The 22,540-nt window shown below is 44.3% G+C and overlaps 1 protein-coding gene across 2 annotated transcripts in view; it reads right to left on the bottom strand.

Moving 5' to 3' along the window:
- LOC141541678 (cytochrome P450 4B1-like) overlaps positions 1-22,540 on the bottom strand; it is a 32,383-nt gene that overhangs the window by 4,482 nt on the left and 5,361 nt on the right. For both annotated transcript variants that reach the window (XM_074266011.1, XM_074266012.1), the window contains exons 2-10: positions 10,781-10,922; positions 10,370-10,414; positions 9,900-10,027; positions 8,029-8,153; positions 7,612-7,763; positions 4,981-5,084; positions 4,413-4,603; positions 2,035-2,168; positions 821-885 (exon numbers count right to left, since the gene is read on the bottom strand). In XM_074266011.1, the coding sequence (XP_074122112.1) occupies positions 821-885; positions 2,035-2,168; positions 4,413-4,603; positions 4,981-5,084; positions 7,612-7,763; positions 8,029-8,153; positions 9,900-10,027; positions 10,370-10,414; positions 10,781-10,922 (1,086 nt within the window). The remainder of the gene's footprint in view (positions 1-820; positions 886-2,034; positions 2,169-4,412; positions 4,604-4,980; positions 5,085-7,611; positions 7,764-8,028; positions 8,154-9,899; positions 10,028-10,369; positions 10,415-10,780; positions 10,923-22,540) is intronic.

Genomic DNA, 22,540 nt, shown 5'->3' with positions numbered 1-22,540 from the left:
GTCTTGCATGCAATGCAAAACTTCTGTGAACGAAGAGGTAATCGCGTCTCCACACTCTGCCCTGGACAAACCACACATCTGCCACTCTGGGCATCTTATTTTAAGAAGGACATTGATCAGCTGAGAAGGATAATGAAAGACCTAAGGTTGGGCCATATGAAGATTATTAGAAGGAAGGAAGCTTGGAGTAGAGTAGACTTTGGGAAACCTGAAAGACACTTTCAAAAATGAGAAGGGATGATACATGGAAGGGAGGATTAGCCTTGGTCTGCTTGGTTCCTAAGGTGTCCCAAGCTGATCTAAGCTAGAGTCTGGGAAGATGATGATGAATGCTGTCCCAAAACAAAATGAACAGCCTTGGTTCCATTGGAATCTTCCTTCTGGAGGTACGCCTTTACACGGAGTCTATGTGATCGCTTGTCAGAGATGGTGAAGCAGGGATTTTCCTTCAGATTGCAGTTGTAGTTAAAGACTCTGCCATTTGGAGGCTCTGTGAGTCTGATGGACTTGAGGAGCAATATTTGGGAAAGAGGTAACCCACACGGACTATTGGGTAAATGCTGATGCTCCAGACAGAAATTAGGAAGTGAGATCATATCCAGGAACAAAAAACAGGGCTACTCTCCTTGCCCTGTCTCAATATCTAGAAGTCTCTGCCCCTCTCCCATATTCCTTGGAAAATGGCATCTTCCTCTTGTCTTCTCCTTCTCCCTATCTCCTACTCTCTTCCTTGCCTTGTCCAGAACCAGACCTCTTCCCTGGGAACAGCCACCCCTGGTATATTGGAGCCTCCCCTTTGGGACACAGTTAACAGACCTACCTCAGGGTCAGTCCATACAGTGGGGTTCCTGTGGAGAGCATAAATGTGCAAAGAAACCAGGCCTCCTGTAGAACAGGGAGAGAAGCAGAAGATCAAGGCCAATAATCCTGGTACTAGCCCTCACATGTGTCTGCCATTTAGCAGACCTCTCCCCAACCCTCCTCCACATATTCCCGAAATATTTATGCTCCTTTTTATGGAGGGAGCCATCATTCATCTTCTCATCCCCCAGGCTTGAAGTATCAGCACCATCAATAAATCGTTGATTCTACTTCTCTCCATCCATCCCCTTCTCTCTACTCAATTGTCTCTCTTCTAGACTGCTGCCTCCTCTCTGTCTCCTCACCTCTACTTCTCCCCCTTCCCACCTATCTTCCCCACTGCTGATAACACAGGATAGATCATACTATTCCTCAGCTCGAAACCTTTCAGTAGCTCCTAGTTGTAAAGTCCTTGGCCTGGCATTCAAGGCTTTCTATAATCTGCCTCCCACCTCTGCTAGATCTGGGTCATATATATCATGTGTTCTAGTTGTAGCTGAACCGGAGTACTCACTCTTCTGCCTCCCCGGTTACTTGCTGCTCTCCCCTTGTACAAGCTTGTTACTATTATCTTTAAGACACTATGGAATCTGGGAGTGGGGAGTCATTCTATAGACAACTGTGAAAGGATTGAGGAAAGTTATTCAGGAAAGACTATACGGCTAGCTGAAGGGCAGACAGAGGAGAAGGGTTAAGAAAACTGAGTTAACACGTGGTGTAAAGAAACATAATGACAATTTTTGAGAAGAGATTTTTCATAGTAATAGGATTTGGGTTATGGAACGGAGAAGTCTTTTCTTTTCTTATAAATAATACAATGTAAAAATCATTTGTGTTTGTTTTATCGTTATAGTATTAACAGAAAGTATTAATAACTAGCATTTATAACACTTTAAAGTTACCAAAGTGCTTTATCCATATTACCTCATTTTATCCTCACAGCAACCTTGAGAGGAATGTGCATCCCCATTTTAGAGATGAGGAAACATAGAAGTCAGGTTATTTGCTCACAGTCACACATCTAGCAAGGGCCTGAGGCTGGATTTGGATTTAGGCCTTTGGACGATAAATCCAGCAATGTTGTCACCGTACCAGTACAAGCTATAACCCACATGTGTGTGTATGTATGTATTTATGTGCACATACACACACACACACACACACACAGCCTACCTTCAGGCAGTGACCTCCCATCTGGAAAGGTAACAGGCTTGCTGAGCTGGCGGTACACCTGGGGCACGGCGGGGTACAGGCGGAAGCTCTCTTTGATGCACAGGGTGAGATAGTTCATTTTCGCCAGGTCTTCCCTGTAAAGCATAAGTTTCTCTTTGAAGAGTGCAGAAAAGAGAATCTTCCATCACCACCCTCTAAATCCCCTTTTTGTTCACTGTTGTCCCATGTCTTCGATTCCTTCGGGAGTCAAGGTAGGGATGGGGAAGTGGGGGAATATTTCCCAGGTGTTCAGGCTGCGGCCCTTCCCAGTTGTTCAGCCCAAACTCTATCTCTGTTGTTCCTCCCATCCCTCTGCCTCAGTCCTGAAGGTCTCCCAGCTCTCAAAGTCTGACCTCTGTGTATGGATCCATAATCCACCCAGAGTGCCTCCACCTTCTCCTGGCCTCCATAAGTCTTGCCTCTTCTCCAAGGCTTAGCTTGAAGCCTCTTGCTGGATGCCTTCTATGGTCTTCTCAGCTTCCAGTCTATGGGTTCCTGAGCCTTCCAGGTCGGCCCCATGTTTACTCTCCCCACTCCCAATAGGTAAGCTTTATCATATCCACTGACTAAGGGTTACCTGAGCACAGGTGATAGCTATCTCCTCTACACCTCTGACTAATTGATACAGTGAGATGACTGGACTGTCATATTCCAAATTCAACAAACATTTATTAAACATCTATTATATACAGGGCTCCACCTGCAAACACAAAATTGACACAGTGTAGGTCCTGACTTCCAGTGTAACTATACTGGATTTAAAATTCAAGGACATGAAATCAGAAAAATAATGTTCCTTGCATTTACTGCCAGTGTAACTTTGACCAAATTTCTAGTTTTCTCTATGCCTCACTTTCCCCATTTATAAAGTGAAGGAGTTAAAGTAGATGATCTCTAGGATTGTTAAAAACTGCTGAACTTAAGGAAACAATAATCTAATGCAGGTGAGGAGGGAGGAAGAGGAAGGTACCAAAGATGTGGGAGTCCAGGAAGGGAGAAAGGGACAGAACTGGAAGGTTCAAAAACAAAGTTCTAGGCACTTCTCAACACCTTAAATCAGCCATTGGGAAAACAATCTCTAATCCATTCTTTGAGCCTTTTCCAAGCTCTCCAACAGTGCAGAGTAAGGAGAAATGAATTTGGATTCATAGGAATAAGGGTTCAGACACTATCTATACATGCATGATCTTGAGTAAGTCACTTCTCTCTAGGTCTCAACTTTCTCATCTGTAAAATGGTGGTCTTAAAGTTACTGTCCAACTCTTCATCTGTGAGCCTTGTGCCTAAGCCTTTTCCAGGCTACACTGGGAGGAAGGTGAAAGGAAATGGAACCAAGAGGAAGAGGAAACAGGTCTCTTCAGTCTCACAATGTCAGAGCTGAGGGAAAAGATCCTTAGTCAAATATCCTTGCTTTACAGAGGGGAAAATGAGGCCCAAAGGAGTGAAGGTCATGTGACAGACATTAGTGGCAAAGCTGCTACTGTAACTTGACCCCTGAGCCCAGGCCAGAACAGTGTCCAGGTTTCCTGGGCAGTCTTTCGTCAGGGCAGCACCCTCATTATTTGTTTTTAATTTCCTTGAACCTGAGAACTCCAAACCTAATGCAGATCTTTGCTGGCTTTCTAGAGGAAGGTATCCCTCCTTCTTCCTATTGAAGTTGAAGCCCATCTTTTGATGACCGCTGGGCAGGGTCAGGCCAAGTTTGATGGATGTGGGGTTGGGGGTCTGATGGTTAGGTGTCCAATGGGACTGACTCAAGAGCATACCAGTCTAGCCATCGTTCTGCAATCTCTGGGACGTGTTGTCTATTTGGAATCTCCATATTTTACCCATCAGCCTTATTTAACTCATATCTTCATGCGTTCTAGAGGTAACTCCAGCCAAGCTGTAATGCCATCCCTTCCCTGACCCCCAAGGAATTCTCCACATCCACACACTTCTCGCCCTGTGCCCAGAATGGGCCATTCTTCTTCTTGATTATTAAAATCCTTCCCTTCCTCCAAATGAGTTTAGTAGAATATTGACTAATTTCCTACTTGGTATAAAGTCCTTACTTGACACAGAAGTGAAAATCTCTTGCCCTCAAGGTGCTTCCATCTGAGGTTCATAGCACACCTCCTCCAAGAAGCCCTTACTGATCTCCCACCACTGGACAGTGTCGAGATCCTATAGAATTTCCTTTATGGCACACCTCTTCCCAGAAGCCCTTATTGATCCCCTAGCAGCCCCACCACCACCACCCAAGAACCCTAGAGAGAATGGAGCAGGAGCAAGCTGATTTCTTTAGCCCCTGACCCACTCCAGGTCAGAAGGGGGGAGTGGGGGAAGGTTGCTCTTACCACTGGACAGTGTCACGACCTTGTAGGATTTCCTGGATCTCTTTCCGGCAGAGGTTCTGGTGCTCCGGGTAAAGGGCCATACAGTACAGGAACCAGGCGAGACTGCTGGTGGTGGTATCATGGCCTTCAAACATGAATGTATCCACTTCAGCCCGTAGATCCATGTCTGACAAGTTGGTCTTGTTCTCATCCTGTGGGAGTAAGGAAGGAAGGGATAGAAAAAGAGCCCAGACAAAGCTCAGTTTTCCAGTTCATGGACTATTTGTACCTAGAACATTTCTTCTAAGATAAGCTTCCTTTTGGAACCCTCCTCAGGCCATGGGATCCTTCCTCCCCTCCTTCTCAGATCTCATCCCTACATCCTTCCTCAACAATATCTTCTGAGATCCTCCTACAGACCTCCCATATTCAGGCCCTCAGTGAACTCGACCTCAAGTATTCTATGTCTGACACTTCCCTCTGCCTCCCTTCTCATTGCCTGATTGGGTCCCAAATCCTACTGAAAAACCCTAGGGTGAATATTGAATGTTTCCTCTAGGCAGCCTTTCCCTGCTGCTCCCTGACTCACCTTGACTCCAAGGAGAATGTCCAGGAAATCCAAATGTCTCTTCCTCAAGGTCTTCTCTAGATTCTCCCCATTCAGGGCAGCTTTTCTTTCCCTGATCACTTTATCTGTGCCAGAGAATTATAAAAATCACAAAATGTTAATCCCAGAACAAACCTTAAAGACTACACAGTCCAACTCTCCATTCCTAACTTCATAAAGGAGAAACTGAGGCCTAGAAAGGAAAAATGACTGACTGACCTACATAGCACATCAGTGACAAAGCAAAATTAGACTGAGAGCCTTATTGAAAATGCTCATCCTGGACACTTTCCACCATACCAACGTGTCTTTCCAGATTTGCATTATTGATACCCAATCTCGGTCAGTTTTCCATGAATTGCCATATGGCCAACCTTGATCCAGTATCTCCAGTATCTTCCTAGAATCCAAACTCTGGAATTACTGATTAGGAGAAAAAGAGTTTCTAGATATAGAAGGGCTACGAGGTTTAGAGAAGGCAGGGAGAGCTGGAAGGGGATTCTTACCTGAGAAATAGTTTTTAGAGGAGTTCTTTCATAATGACTGTGAATAGGAATCATTGTGCCCAGCTCTTATTTAGCATCACGAAACAGTAAACACTTATTGGGGGAGGGAAGGGTTGGAGGGGGAAAAAAGGAGCAAGAATGAAACCTTCATAGGAAAAAAATCTTACAAAAAGTCTGAGATTAAGTAACTGAGTAGGCCATAAAAGATGCCTCAGTGTAATGAATAAATGCTGTAGAGAAAGGAAAGCCAGGAGAACGCTCTGCCAGGAAATAATAAGATAATAAATAGCAACCAGCCCCCTTAGACAGAGAGAGAACATCCTGCAGAAAGTTATTTGGAAAGTCCAGACACATGGGAAAATCTGGCACTGAGGAAATAAGTGAGAGGGGGGAAATCAGGGATTGGAAACTGTAGAAAATGGGAATAAGATCTTCGAAAGGAGAATGCAAGGAAGTTAACAGGAGAAACAACAGCGTAGAAATTGGTGGTAAATTGTGTCAAAGTAGTGGCCTCCCTGAGGAGCTTATTGTTTGTCCTTGAAGGGGACCAATGACCAATAAGTATGATGTCTTGACTTGGATTTAAGGGAGGGAAGGCTATTTAAAGTCACCAGCCTTTTTCTTCCTCTGAAGACATCTGGGTCCCAGGATGGGTCTGGATCAGGATGATTGGAAATAGCCCAGGATATAGTGGACGGCCATGATCTTTTTAAGCCAAGGACTTTCCAAGATCTTACTTTGATTGAGGCACCACCCAAAAAGTGATTTAAGGCTAGGTAAGAAATGAAGCAAAAGATGACTTAGTTTTCCTATAAAATATCTATATCTGTCTATCAATCTAAATTTTTGTGGATACATATGTGGTCATATAGATATAGATATAGTCAGATAGTTTCATTTGAATCCCAGTGGACTTTATCAAAATTTAGTTTTTCCAGTGCTCTATCTTAAAAAATCATAAATGAAACTATATGGGACAAAAGTATTCATTGATCCAATTTTTAAAATTATAGAATAAAAGGGGCAGCTAGGTAGTGCGATGGATAGAGCACCAACCCTGAAGTCAGGAGGACCTGAGTTCAAATGTGGCCTCAGCCATTTACCATTTCCTAGCTGTGCGACCCTGGGCAAGTCATTTAACCCCAATTGCCTCAGCAAATATATATGCATATATATATATATATATATATATATATATATATATATATATATATATATATATATATATATATATATATATATATATAGAGAGAGAGAGAGAGAGAGAGAGAGAGAGAGAGAGAGAGAATAAGTCGAGAAGAGAAAAAAAAATCTAGCCCATAAACTCCAAGATATCTTGTGAGGTTTTAGTATTCAAAATTTATATTCCTTTAGGCAAAGCACTTATATGTAAACATATGATTCCCCATGTGGACAGAAGGAGGGACAGGGGAGGAAGGAAAGGAAGAAATAAAAAAGGAAGGAAGGAAGGAAGGAAGGAAGGAAGGAGGGAGAAAAAAAAGAAGGGGAAAAGGAGAATAAAAGAGGGGAGATGGAATAAAGAAACTCCTGAGGAATAGGATGATGCTGGAAGAACAGAAAAAATGCAGGGACGGAAGCACTTCTGCCACCAGACCAGGAAAACTCCATCCATGAGTACTGAAAGACCTGAAGGATGTAATTGTTGAGTCCTGGCCAATGATCACTCAAAGACTTTGGAGAATTTAAGAGATGCTATAGACCCAGAAAAGGGCAAAAACCATTTTTAATACTATGGACAGAAGATCTTGACAGGTTAGAAAAAGAGGCGAGATCTAAGGTTGTAAATAATAATAGATACATATGTGGAATGCCACCCCTGAATCCCAAATGTCAATTGTAAAAGTAGAAACTAGGTATATACTGAGAATCTGGAGAAGAAACAGAGAATATCTGAGGGGAGAACTGACAAGAGACATGGTCAGGATTTGTTTTATGATTTTTCTGCATGTTGGAGAGAAAAACTGCAGCCTGTGTCCCTGAACCCCTGGCTAGTGATCCACTTCTGTGGCAATAATTCTGTGAAAGTGGGGTGGAAAAAGGAAGAGGGAAGAGAAAGAAAGAAATATAGTTCTAGGCTGGGGCCTACCTGTGTGGTCATGGGCAATCTTGCAGGCCCTCAGAAAATTACGCCCATGGGGTGTGAGCCAGTAGAGGAAATCATTATGGTACTGGAAGGTGAAGATTCGTTCTTGCATCAGCAGGGTGAGATCAGCAATAGCCAGGTAATAGTCTGTGTCACTGAAGTTTCCAGGGAGAAGTGGGGACAAAGAGTTTGGGGAACCTGATAATGGCCATTCTGTCCCCTCCCCTTTGGGACCAGCTACCCACAAGGACCCAGGATGATACCACTCAGACTCCCACCTCTCCCAGAACCTCTCCCCAGACCACTCCAGGGCTCACTGACAAATCCCTGCAGGAGCTTTGTGTCTGTCTGAGTTTTTGCCTGTATTGCACAGGCTCCTGTGGACCAGCTTCCCCAGGATATCCCAGCCCCATCTCTGACCTCTGTGTTTGGCCTTTGTTTGTCTTCCCAAAGATGCATTTCATCAGGGTGTCCAGAGCCATGAAGCCCACATCACTGAAGATCTCCACACTCTTATTCACAGAAACCTTCTCCTTCCACTTGTCCTGGCAGAGATGGGAGATGAGGGTTCTTTCTTTACTGCTGGACTCACAGGCCCACAATGAGGCGGCGACCCCCTTCCTTGGCCCTTTCCAAGTCACCAATACCTTTCCCCCAGGCCCGTTTTCTCCAGGAATATGATTCAGTCACTGACCTATCTTGAGCCCCATAACAAGGATCCCTGTGCTAAATGTAAAGAGCTTTGTGAGAGGCTAATCCAGGGGGTTGCAAGGGCTGAGAACACCGGGGGTCCTCCTAGAAGCCCTAGGGCAAGAGGGGTAAGGGATAGGGTCTGGCCTTGTGGTTTATGAGAATAGGTACAGGGAATGCATCTGTTTCCTTCAGTATGGGGAACCAATGGATGCAGAAGCTCCCTCTCCCAAAGCAAGTTGGTAGCTTTTCTGCAGCTTACAGTGTTAGAGAGCAGGCCGGGGCACTGAATTAAGCTAACATTCTAGCCACCATATTTCATATACATGACCTGAATCCAAGTCTCACTGGCTTTGATGCCGGCTCTCCATCAGAGCCATCTGCCCCATACTAGTTACCTTATCCCAATGGTGCATTTTAGATACTGAGGTGGCAGGTGGGAATTCCAAGTCCTAAAGGACCGAAGAAGGCATCTGGTCCAAATGCTTTATTCTCCAGATAAAGAAACTGAGGCTCAGCAAGAAAGCTGAGAGCACAGATCCTAAGCAGCAGGTTCAGGCTACCAAGTGACATTCTCTTATGTCAGACTCACTAGCTGTTCTTTCCATAGCAGTGAGTTATTTGGGAGAAGGCAGTGAAGTATTATGGCCCAGTGGGCAGGGGCTCATCTCCAGAGTCAGGAAGATGCTTCTGATACCCACTGGCTGTGTGACCCTGGGCCAGTCACTTAATAGCTTTCAAGGGGATGGAACACCAGCCCTGAAGTCAGGAGGACCTGAGTTCAAGTCTGGTCTCAGACCCTTAACACTTCCTGGCTGTGTGACCCTGGGCAGGTCACTTAACCCCAGTTGCCTCAAAATAAATAAATAAATAAAAGACTATAGCTTTCAGAGAGGGGCTGATCTGTATTGGTAGAGAAATTTCCCTTCTGAGAGAGTTCTCTATACCAATCAAACCCCAGGTGCAGTCCCTTTTCCTATACTCACTGTTGCCAATCAGCCTCCCCTTGGCCACAGGAATGAAAGGGCAGCCATCACCACAGAATCCACTCCCTCCTCCTCCCCAAGGGATGCTAACCCAAGAGTTCGGGGGTGCCTTCCTACAGTGAAAGTTTGGGATCTCTCAAGAAGAGAGATGCAAGGAGAAAGTGTAGGCCAGGGGTGAGGAAGCTGGCAGGGCGTCCCCCTGCCCACAATGGAGCAGCAGCAGCAGCAGTTTCCTTCCTCAAACTCAAGGCTCCAATGGAGACTATGGGAGGGGGAAGTTAAGAGAACCAGAGAGCAGAGCTTCCCAGCTTGGGCCACTAAATGGGCTTCAATGAAGGCAGATGCTCCCTCTTGTGGCTAGTACGGTTGGTTTTGTTGGTGAGCTGGGGGAATGGCCACACATTCCCAGTGCTTTCTCTTGAGCCCAAGCTCAGGGCCAGGGGCAGGGGCAGAGGGCAGGGACTCCCCCAGCACCTGCCTGGGGGCAGAGCCCCGACCTGGCTGGCACAAGGAAGGACGTCATTTCTCCCTAACGGGTCTCATTGGGATTTGACCACAGCCCATTCTGGGGGAATGAGGGTGCAGGTAACGGGGACAGGGGACAGAATCTCTTACCAGCATGGCGTGGGTGGATTCTGCAAACAGGCCCACATAGGGCTTCAGCACCTCATTGTGGAAAGCAGGCGTGAGCAATTTCCGGTGTTGGAACCACTTGGGTCCGTCCAGGACCAACAGCCCATTCCCTGTGGTGGAGGTGGGTATGGGTAGGTGTCCAATTTGGTCGAGTAAAAGTTCTTCTTAGTCCCCTTTCCCATAGACCTCCCCCACCCTTGGCAGCCCTGGGCCAAGACTCCCAGGACCTGGCCCCCTAACCCTCTCTGAGAGCACTTGGAGCCCCCTCAGCTGCTCCCAAACAATCTAATCAAGGTGGGGTGCTGAAAATGACCAGGGGTGACACTGAAGAAGGGATTGGGAGGAGACTGTGAGCCTGGTTCTGTGATGGGCAGGGAGGGGCTAGGGTGACGGCCCCTCTCCTCAGCCCACAGAGGAAGTGTAGGTATGGGTGGATGCATGTCCCTACTTACCGATCCATGGTAAGAAGAAACTGTACACATCCCAGGCCTTCGGGTCTGCAAGGAAAAGGAAGATGGGAGGTTAGGCAGGTCTTCCTGTCTCCGGAGTTTCCAGAGCTTTGCCAACAAGGAGCATCTTCCCATCCCCTCCAAAACCCAGGAGTTTAGAGCCCCAAGGATTCTAACCTCAAAAGAGAAACTTATAGGACAAGGTCCTTCCTTACCCATATTCCTCCTTCCCCTTTCCTTCACTCCCCCCACTCTCAGATTACCAATTTCACTCTCTAATTATTACATAAGGATTCCTATTGACCTTTAAGCGACAATGCCTTTCTCTACTCCCACCCCTACTCCCATCCCCACTGAACCCCCATTTCCCCCACACAGTGACTAATAAGAGGCTGAGATCAGTAGCTCGCTCACCTCCTCGGCTATACACAGCCTTGGCGTATTCAGGGTCATAGATGTTCAGAAATCCAATGAATTTCCCAAACCACAAAGGGTGGGCGGAAGGGTAAGTGTTGGCCCATGACATGATCTTATCCAGACCTCCTCCATCTTTTATCTGATTGAGGGAAAGAAGAATGGGAGAAAAGTCAATAGTGACTGTCATGGCAGGGCTTTGGAGAAGGAAGAAAGGGATTCCATTGATTTGGGGAACTTCCTCATCCCTCTGATGTCAGAATGTCAGTCCTTTCCATTCCACCTAATATTAAGTAATCATGATGATAAATAAAGGAGGAAAGATGGAAAAAGTAATGAGGAAGGGGAAAGAGGTGAATGAGAAACAACAGGAGTAAAGGAGGAGAACTTGGAGGGAAAGTATGAGAGAGAGAAGTTGGGAGGTAAAAGAGGCAAGAGAAGAATAAAAGGAAAAAGGACGGGGAAGGAGACAGAAGAAAGTTGATGGAAGAGTGAGGGGAAGGAATATTAAGCAGAGAAGAGGCAAGCTAAGAATCAAAGGAGCAAATGCAAGTAGGAAAATCTGAGAAAGAAAGGAAAAGGGAGAAGAGGGAAGAGACAGGGAAGAGAGAACCTCAATGAGGTATTTTCTTGTCCTCATCTTATTGCAGAGAAATAAACTTTCTTAGATATTGTTCTGGGCCTGATATTCCTTGAATTTTAGGGCTGAATGGGGGAAGCAGGAGTGGCTTACTTTTGAGAGAAGACAAAAAGAGTGAAATAGGGTCAGTTCAGAACCAATACTAAGTGATGATCAATTCTGATGGATGTGGCCATTTTCAACAATGAGATGAACCAAATCAGTTCCAACAGAGCAGTAATGAACCAAACCAGCTACACCCCGCAAAAGAACTCTGGGAGATTTCTATGAACCGCTACATAGAATTTCCAATCCCTCTAATTTTGACCGTCTTCATTTTGGATTTCCTTTCCAGGCTAATTGTACACTATTTCAAAGTCTGATTCTTTTTGTACAGCAAAATAATTGTATAGACATGTATACATATATTGTATTTAATTTATACTTTAACATATTGAACATGTATTGGTCAACCTGCCATCTGGGGGAGGGGGGAAGGAGGAGAAAAAATTAGAACAAAAGGTTTGGCAATTGTCAGTGTTATAAAATTACCCATGCATATATCTGGTAAATAAAAACTATTTAAAAAAATTTTTAAATAATTAAAAAAAGAAATATCTTTATCTGGAATTGGTGGTAGTTGATGACTACGTTAGGGCAACAATTTTTTAATAATAGTTTTTTTATTCTCAAAATATATGCAAAGATAGTTTGAAGCATAGCATGCGTTGATTTATACTTAGTCTCTATCGTTCTTTTTCTGGATGCAGATGGCATTTTCTGTCCAAAGTCTATTGGGATTGCCTTGGACCATGGGAGAAGAAGTCTTTTATAGTTGATCACCACACAATCTTGATATTACTCTACTTGTTTCACTGAGCATCAGTTCATGTAAATCTTTTCAGGCCTTTCTAAAATCAGCTTGGTCATCATTTTTATAAAACAATAATATTCCATTATCTTCATGTACCATAGTTTGTTCAGCCATTCCCTAATTGATGGACATCTACTCGTTTTCCAATTCTTTGCTATCGCAAAAAGAACTGCTACAAGATTGTTGCATGTGTACAATGTTCTCTTGATTCTACTCACTTCACTTGGCATCAGTTCATTAAGTCTCTCCAGGCCTTTCTGAAATCAACCTGCTGATCCTTTCTTATAGAATGATAATATTCTGTAACATTCATATATAGGGTGAGAATCTTAACCCAGCTCCTCGGGACATCAGTTCTGGTGCATTCTCCACTAGAACAAGGTTTCTTAAACTTTTTCCACCCATAACCCCTTTTAGCCTGAAAAATTTTTACATGATCTTGGGTATATAGATTTATAAAATAGGTATATAAAATATAGCAAAAATTTACTGATAATTAAAGATAATTTTTGCAATTCCCACATTCAGTTACGAGACCCAAATTTTAAGACACGACCCAAAGTTTAAGAAGCTGGGCTCTAAGGGCTCTCAGCTTTCCTGAGAAGTCAGGAGGTGGTGATAACATATGTTATGATTGAAGCAGGGTGATATCTAGTGGCAAAGATCGATGCCAGGTGGCAATCTACATACAATAGCAAGCTATTTATGTGGTCCCATGTGCTCAGTATATACTTAGCACATGCCCAGGGTTGTTTTGGTTACATAAGAATATGAGGGTATAAAAAAGGAAAAGAACTGGGAATAAATGACTCCATTTTTCCACCACCCTTGGGAGTCTCATCACTTCTCCACTAAGAAAGCATTGTATGTTTTATGGATTCACATTTGCAATGCCAGCAGCAAAAGAGACCGCCAGAGTGGTCACTGAATTCCTTATACAAGCATTTGCAATTATGGGTGTGCCACAAGCAATAAAAACAGACAATGGACCTACATATAGTTCTAAACATTTTACACACTTTTGTGCACAGTATAAGATTTTACATACCACGGGCATACCCTTTAATCCTCAAGGGCAGGCAATAGTAGAGAGAAGAAACAGAGATATTAGACACTCCTCCAAAAACAAAAGAAAGGGGGAGCCACAGGTAACCCTAGAGAACTTCTAAATTTAGTTCTCTATACCATTAATTTTTAAATTTTTGACAAAGATGCACTGGCTCCGGCAGACAGGTTTTATAACCCACCGGAAGGGCAGTGTCCAGTGCGAGCAGCTCCACTGTCTTCAGATAATTGCCAAGTGATGTGGAGAGACCCAGAAAGTGGTGAATGGAAGGGACCAGATAGGTTAACTGCTTGGGGGAGTACTTGGGACTGTACTGGAGGAGATGGGTTTTGAGCTAGGCCCTGAGGCTGATGATTTTAAAAGAGATGGACAAGACAAAAAAGGGTCTTCCAGGTAAGGGGAACCAAGGAAATGTGTGGCAGCAGGAACGGACTGACCATGGAAAGAGACAGCAAGAAAATCTGGTTTGGTGGGAGCAAAGAGTGCAAGAATACGGCAGTGACATAAGGATCTAGAACAGAAGGTTGGGAAGGCTCTTAAATGAAGGATCTCCTACTTTCCACACTCCTGGAGTAAGAAGGAATGATGGGAAAGCAGATATGACAATCAGTGGTTAAGTAGAGCCTTGAATGTTCGTCCAAGGAAGCCACTTGTAGCCAAGAGTCCAAGACTAGGGGCTTTAAGAGGGGCGTCCTACGAGGGAGTCAGAGTTAGGTACATTCTGTGATTGGGGAAGATTCAGAGGAGGCCAGAATTCTTCATTCCATCCTCTCCAGGCTAGAGAGCTTTGCTTTATTTCACAGGCCATAGCTTGAGCCTAGAACCTGGTCCCACATTAAACCCTGATTCTGGTCTTATCCTGGGTTACTCACATAACTAATGGAAGCTCTATCCCCCCATTTGTGAAATATGGATCCTGGAAGTATGTAATGGCACAAGACTTTTGTGAGAATTAAATGAGATTATTCAAGTCAAGTGCTCAAGAACCAGAGAGTGCCTATTGATGCAAGGTTTTATTGCTGCTACTGCTGCTGCTGTTCTTGTCATTTTTAGAACCGCCCCACAATGGCACCTCTTGTTCCATGAAACCCTGAGTTTTCTCACTCAAAGGTTGGGAGTTTTTTAAGAGGCCCCTGGCATGGGCAGTAGCTGGACCTGCATGCCTTCTGTCTCTCTTGTTCTGTGGCCCAGAGGTCTTGGGAGCACCAGGAGCAAGGGCATCCTCAGATGGTCAGAGGAAAAAGAGCTGACCAGAGCAGGTGAGCAGTCCCCTGAGGATGTGAGGGGGCTTACTTGTTGATCTCACCCAACTGTAGGAAAGGTCTGCTTTCCTCTCGGTTCTCCGGGCATAATGAAACACATCCAGGGCTTTCAAATCTTAAAATCATGAGTCATTTACTGATGATTATTCACACGAGTACAAGTAATCCTATAATAAAAAACATTCTAAGGATTGTAAATAAGTAACTAGAGCATAAAACTCCAGACCCCGGGGGAATGGGTGGAGTTTTTATTGCTATAAAGAGAAGCAAATTGGAAACGAGAACCAGCATAAAAAAGTGGAATGAAGGGACAGTATGTGGATTTTTGAACCAGGGACTCTATTCTTTAGACATGGAGGACATGTACCTGACCCGGACAAAGAAAAGATTTGCTTGGATTCTGTGATCCAAACTTAAGAGGGACGGGGTAGACAAAAAGCACCTCTAACCAAACCTGCCAAACTGCCAAACCTGATACCGTAGAGAGCAAGAGGTACAGCCGAGAAAGGAGGCTAAAAGAAGAGAGACTGAGGCAGTCAGAGCCTATTCTCCCAAGAAAAAAAGCCACCACCCAAACCCATGATCTTCCACGGCTCTGTAGAAATGCGCAAAAATTATAATCCAACTGAGTGAAGTAGTAATGCAAAGAGGCTCATTTGACTTCTCATTTCTCACTGAGATGTGGTAGATGGGGCAATACCATTGGAATATGGCCATCACCTATTGTTGTTTGTTGCTGTTCCATCATTTAGTCAGTCTGACTCTTTTTTTTTTCTCCCCCTGAGGATGAGGTTAAGTGACTTGCCCAGTGTCACACAGCTAGGAAGTGTTAAGTGTCTGAGATAAAATTTGAACTCAGTTCCTTCTGAATTCAAGGCTGGTGCTCTATCCACTGCGCCACCTAGCTGCCCCCAGTCTGACTCTTTCCAACCCAATTTGGGATCTTTTTGGCAAAGATACTGGAGGGGTTTGCCATTTCCTTCTCCAGCTCATTTTACAGATAAGGAAACTGAGGCAAACAGTTAAGTGATATTTACCCAAGTATTATGTGTCTGAAACCAGATTTGAATCCAGGAAAAGGAGTCTCTGTCATCTACCTGCTCTGTGCATATATTAACTTTATTCAAAAGAAAGCAGAAGAGATATTTAAAAAAAAAAAAAGAGTGGGTGATAATTTGGATTTTATTCATGTGAGTAAATTCAGAAATCTAAGGGGAGAAATATAGTAAAGAACATTCAGGCAAGGATTAAAGGAGAGGTGAACAGGAAAAAAAAAGTGTTGTTAAGGATTGTACTTTAGAACCCAGCTTCTTAAACTGGGTCGCAACCTCATATGAAGTCTCATAACTGAATGTGGAGGGTTATGAAATTTTGATATATTATCAGTAAAGCTTGATTTATATACTTATAAACCCAGGCTCACATAAAAGTTTCTTGGGCAAAAAAGAATTGCGAGTGGAAAAAAATGTAAGAAGCCCTGATTTAGACCACATGGGTTTAAGGTGGGGAAGAAAAACAAACAATTCGGGAGCCAAATTTCATCCCTGGCATGGCACAGTGGAGTATCAATGGAGAATTCCAAGCCTCTGTGTATATTTTCTGGCACTCCCCCTTTGCCAGAAGCAGAGCAGGGGCTCATTTGGGGACCAAGAAGTGGGCGCCCCAACAAACAATGTGAGGAATTTGCAGAACAGGATTTTTGTGCCGTCCTATCAGTTCTTGCAATGTACTCTTTCTTCACCTGACCCTATGGGGACCTAAACTTCAAATTTCAGTTCAGGGGTCGCCTCTGTGGAGCCTTCTCTGATCTCTGACCCAGGGGAAAAAATTGCCTTTAGTGATTTCCTAAGAACATTAGTGCTTGAAATAACAGGCATAGGCACATATTTTTATTTCTTCTCAGCTGGCTCTTCATAGCTGCATGTCAGTCTCTTTGTTCTTCCCCATCAATCAATCAATCAACATTTTTAAAGCCCCTACTATGTGCTGGTCACTGTGGGCATAAATATGAAAAGTCTTATTTTTATGAACATGCTCACAGAACTGGTCTAGACCTCTATTTAAGGCACCCACAAGGATGACTTTCTTTCCTCCTGGGGATTTTACTTTCAGAGAAGTTAACTGTCCTTAGCTGCGTCTGCTCCCTAGTTCCTTACTCACAGATCCTTTATCATCACTCTAAATACCTTTGCTCAGATATCTATGCAAAGTAACACACTGACCCAAGTAAAAAAAGTCAATCCTTTAATTTGACAGAAATCGTCAATTTGACTATCAAAGCAGTAGAAGCGCAGGGTGGGACAGGCCCTGTAGCCCATCCTCTCCACAGAACAGACATGTCACTGGCCTGGTTTTTAGAAAAGTCAAGCCAGGGATCCATGAGAGCAGCCTCAAGGATGCTCTTGTTCTGGTCTTAGCCATCTGAAGAGTTATGAAAGCTGTCGCAATCACACATGAGTCCTGAATGGCCAAAGATACTGATTTAATATAAAGTTATTTCTAAAAATCCAAAGTTGCTAAACTACTACGATGGATACCGAGGAAAGTGGTGGCGCTGGGCAAGTTATTTACCCCTGTTTGCCTCAGTTTCTTCACCTGTTAAATGAGCTGGAGAAGAAAATGGAAACCCACTCCAATATCTTTGCCAAGAAAACACTGAATGGGGTCACAAAGAGTCGTGAACAGACAAAGCTTTCTGTGGTCTAATGTTCAGTGGAATAGGGAAAAGAGCAGGAAGTGAAAGTGTGGGTGAGGTATCATTGAGGGTCTCCAGAAGAGATGAAAGAGATAAGAAGGATTTTACTCACATGAGGAAACTCAGGAATCCAAGGGGAAGAGCGTGATGGAGAACCTTTGGGCAGCCCATGAAAGAGAGCAGTTTCTTTCTGGCAGGCGCTGCCAAAGAGATTGAGCAATGACTGCACATACCCTTAAGTGGATAATACTGTTCTAACCATAACTGGAGATGCAGCACACAGCTGGGGCTCTGAGCTCAGGCTGGGGAGAGAATCAAAGGGCTGGGGGCAGGACTCAGTGTATTACTGGGATCAGGTCTCCTTCATGGTCCAGGATTAAGCCTCTCAAATGTAGGCGTGCTAAGACTTTGTCTGACCTTCCTTCATTAAGAAAAAAAACCAAAACACTTACTGTCAGTTTCTATTATGGTTAAGGGGTTACAGAGAACTTTACTAATAAAAATCCTCAAGAATAATACAAAGATTATTTTCCCCATTTTTAGGTGAAGAAAACTGAGGACGGAGAGGATTAATAGCTCTCCCATTGTCGTGGTGATGTTCATTGTTGGAGCTAGAAATGGGGAGTCTGGGATGGTAATAATCGCTGAGATTCGGAGATCTTTTGACCATGAGCTCTTTCTGGCATTCCCTCCTGCCAAGTTTCAAGTTGTCAATCCAAGTTTGGGAAGGAGAAGAACAAAGGACAATTATTATGACAACCTGTTGTTAGCCAGAACAGAAGAGAGGGGGAAGTGTTGGAGCCGTCCTTTTCCCAGGTTATCAGTGCTGGTTGAGGGGAGGGATGAACAAGCTTTAGAATAAGATGTTTTAAGAAAGCTGAGAGGAGAAATAAGACATGGAGGGTGGGAACATTCTGTTTCCCTGTTACCTAAGCTCTAAAGAGTGGGGATTTTTTTCCCTTAGGTTTTGTGTTTGCCGAAATATTCCTTTAAGCCTTTCTGTAGCTTTCTTGTGTTTGATCAAAGCAAGCTCGAGGTGGAGGAGACTCCCTCAGGGCCTCAAAGAAGCCAGGGAGAAGGAAGTCGGTGCCAGCTTTGGTATAAGGTTGCCATGGTCTCTGGGCTGAGAGGGCTCAGGCCTCAACGTAAAGGTTTTGGGGAGAAAGGCCAGTGTGGGCAGTTTGAGTGGGAGTGGAGGACCCTTGAAGGACCAAGGATTCACAAGCCCCATCTGTGGATCAGTGTGGATCAGAGGCAGAAATAGTCAGGGAGTTGGAGAGAAACTCAGTGTCTGGCAAAGATCATAGTGTTGGGCATGAGCACAGTATTGGTCTCCCCTGAAAATATAAATATTATCTATATATAAAGAAATCTGGCATATCTGGCATTCAGGGTATGTGTGTGTGTGTGTGTGTGTGTGTGTGTGTGTGTGTGTGTGTATGTGTATGAGAGAGAGAGAGAGACAGAGACAGAGACAGAGAGAGACAGAGACAGAGAGACAGAGACAGAGACAGAGACAGAGACAGAGACAGAGACAGAGAGAGAAATCTATCATCTCCTGAGTCAGCCTCTCCAACTTTTGGATAACTCAATTTGTTAAAAAGATTTTCCTGACATCAAACTTAAATCAGTTTATGAGAAAGAGAGGATGATGGAATAGCCTTAATGCAGCACCTTCTGTGTGCCAGGTACAATGCAAAATACTTTATAATTATTACTTCATTTGGAGCCCAGGGAGGTGGGTGCTGTTATAATCCTGATTTTCCAGTTCAGGAAACTGAGGTAGACAGAAAGTAAGTGACCGAGGCTAAGTGGTTAAGTGACTTGCCGAGGTCACACAATTTGTAAGTGTTTTGATGCTATTTTGAACTCAACTCTTCCTCACTGCTAGGTCCGTTACTCTGTTCAGTGTCATCACTTAGCTGCCTTTGAATGTTCCCTTTTATTCCTAATTCTGCCCCCTCAGTTGGTGATATAAATCTGGAGATGAAGAGACAGGTTAATATCAGATAAGCCGGGAGAAGAGAAGAGTTTCCAGGACAGAAACCTAGGGGACAACCTTGATCTGGAGTGAAACTTGCACAAAAGAACCATCCGAGGAGAGCAGAAGGACTGGACGGACAAGTGTGGAGGAGAATCTAACAAGAACAGTGCTAGGAAAACCCTGGGAGAAGCTCCGATCTTTCAAGTGTCCCCATCAGCGGCTCAGAAATTCCATTCCTGTTTTTCCAGGATGGGGACAACACCAACAAACACAAAAAGCTCTTAGGTTTTTGATCAAGGCAGGTACAAGGTGGGCCGGTGAGAAAGCAGTGGGTTAAGCTTTTGTGTTGAGTTGCCAAGATTGGCGGCACAAAGTAGCTCAGGCCTCCCGAGGATAAACTGGGGGATTCGGGCTGGGATGCCACTACTTGGGTGTGTAGGGGGGATGAGGGGAAAGGCTCTTCAGACTCAATCTGAGGTCAAGGTTCACCTTTTGGGAGTCAGAGCCTGGGCTCAGTCTGGGACCTGGGCAGTGCTTCAGGCTGAGACTGATTGAGGTCATAGAATCACAGACCTGAAGGGATCCAGAAGAAATCTGGCATGACCTTTCCACTGGACATTCCCAGATTCTTTCCTTCTTCTCTTGATCCCTCCTTCCTTTGTGAAGATACAGGATTACCCAGATAGGAGGGAGGACTAAGGGAGGGCTATTTTCCTTCTTCACGGGACAGAATTTGTTAGATTGGATGTAAGTCTCTTTGAGAGAGAAGAAGAACACTCTCAGGTCCTGTCCTCTGACATGTCCCCAGAAGCAGAGAAAACCTGGATCTTTCAGAGATCTTGAACAGGGAAGAAAAGGTCACAGGAAAACCTAAACCAGCGAGGGGCTCAGGAATCAGATGAGCGTGCTTTTTTCAGAGGGAGTCTTAGAAGAATTCAGAGAAAATCAGCCCGTGGAGGTGAGAGTAATGTGGGGATAAGGAGGGCTCTTCCTAGAGACAGTACAATGGAAGCTACTCCTTGATTAGAGAAAGAGAGTGATGGAGGAAAGGGAGGAGGTTTAAGCATTTTGAAAAGGGTCCCAGAAATGTTTATCAAAAGAGGGGAGGAGGAAAGAGGATGTATTCACATATCCATCTCAGTTCTAGGGAATCCGTTTTCCTGTGTGGCTAGAAACCTGTATTTCTCGTTTGGAGAGATATTACTGTGTCTCCCCCACTCCCATTCAGAAGAACTCAGGAAAAGGGAGGGAACCTTCATTCAAACTATTCCCCACCCCAGGATTTTTCCGGTATTAAGTGAGGGATTAGAGTAGCTAATTGGTGAGTTACAAAATCAAGGATGCAGGTTGACTTCTAACTCAGAATAGAGATTGAGCCCTAACTCTAGCACTTGGCTGAACTCTAATCCTGGACAGAGACTGCACTCCAAGCTTAATCCCAGGCCAAGGCCTAACTTTGGACAAAGGTTGATCCCTGAGCCTGGTACCATAGGAGCCCACACTCTGGACACCGTCTGATCCCGTGAGAGAGATGCTAGGGATTATTTCCATTTTCAAAGTAAGAAAATCCGGGCCAAACCAGATGAACTCACTTTCCCAGGGCCCCATGGTAGGTGTGGAACTTGAAGCTCCATCTTCCTGGCTTGTGGTCCAGCCCAAGCCAAAGGCTGGGGATGCAGCTGCTGACTTACCAGCTTCTGAGGCTGCTAGGGCTGGAGGGAAGGGGGGTCTGGAGTCTGAGGAGTCATCCCTTGAGTCTTATTTCTGGCCACCACACCAGCCAAGGATCCTTGAGACCAACACTGGTTGCTTCTCATTGCTTCCTGCCGGTCACCCCATGGAAAGCTGATAATCCATGAAGTCAGACCTTCTGTTTGTCATTGACCTCACTGACCCATCAGGCAATTGTAACCCTGGTTTGGGCTCCACGGGAAAGGAGAAAGAAGGAAGAGACCTTGACGTCTCCCCTCAATCTGGTGGAAGGAGCAAGACTCAGAGTGACAGAGCATCAGAGATGAACGGGACATAAAAGGCTAGTCACGCAACTCCCTCATTCTACAGGAACCTCAAGAGGCATCTAGATTAACCTAAAGCTGACCAATAATCTTCTTTATAACATATGGAAAGATGGCCACTTGACCTCTTCTCTAAAACCCCAGTGAAGGGAACGTCCCTGATGCAGCCTGTTCTGCCCCAGGCTTTTCCTGACATTGAGTCTCAAGTTGGATATCTACACCTTCTCCCCCTTCCTCTGATCCCACCTTTTGGGACATGAACCAAGCAGTTCCCATTCCAAGGAGCTGAGGCAAGCCATAAGAATGGTTCTAAACATGGTAAAACGAACTAGAAAGTATTAATGTTATGTCCCTAGGCCCCCATTTGGTATCAGTCCTCCATATCTAGGCCATTTTAGCACCCTGCTCTCTGATTCTTCTCCCCTCACCCATTCCCAATACACTTTTTCTCTCTACCTCTGACAATATTAATTAAGCCAACACTGTGATTTCTAGAAAGGATGTTTCCATTAATTGTCACAATCTCTGTGACTTTCCAGACAAAAATTTTCTTCCATGGCAATTACTCTGAGAGAAAATAATTTTAATGCTGTACCATTTGATTACTAACAATAATTTGCAATATTCTTTTCTCTGTCAAAAAGACTAGGTTAAGGAGTTGCAGGAGCTTTATTTAGGTATCTGCTTAAGATATCTGGGCAGGACTCTACCCAATTGAGAAGCCCAATTTCTGTCTCAGGCATAAGTGGGATCCAGTTTGGGTGAGGGCCCTCCCTGAGGAAAGAGCTCCTATTTTTTTCTCCCTTTCATTAGAGTACAGGATGATCCAACTTGTGTTTTTTTAGAATAACTGCAAAAATAGTTTTCAATATTCACCCTTGCAAAACCTTGCATTCCAAATTTTTCCCTCCCTTCCCCACCCCCATCCCTTAGATAGCAAGTAATTCCAGTATAGGTTAAACATGTGCAATTCTTCTATACATATTTTCACATTTATCACGCTGCACAAGAAAAATCAGAGCAAAAAGGGAAAGAAAACAAAAGCAAGCAAACTACAACAAAAAAAGTGAAAATACTGTGTGACCCACATTCAGTCCCCACAGTCCTCTCTCTGGGTGCAGATGGCTCCTTCCATCACAAGTCTATTAGAACTGGCCTGAATTACCTCATTGTTGAAAAGAGCCGCATGCATCAGAATTGATCATCATATAGTATTGTTGTTGAAGTATACAATGATGTCCTGGT

The sequence above is a fragment of the Sminthopsis crassicaudata genome, chromosome 4 (assembly GCF_048593235.1).
Source record: "Sminthopsis crassicaudata isolate SCR6 chromosome 4, ASM4859323v1, whole genome shotgun sequence".
NCBI lineage: Eukaryota > Metazoa > Chordata > Mammalia > Dasyuromorphia > Dasyuridae > Sminthopsis > Sminthopsis crassicaudata.
This window is presented reverse-complemented; position numbering and strand designations above follow the sequence as displayed.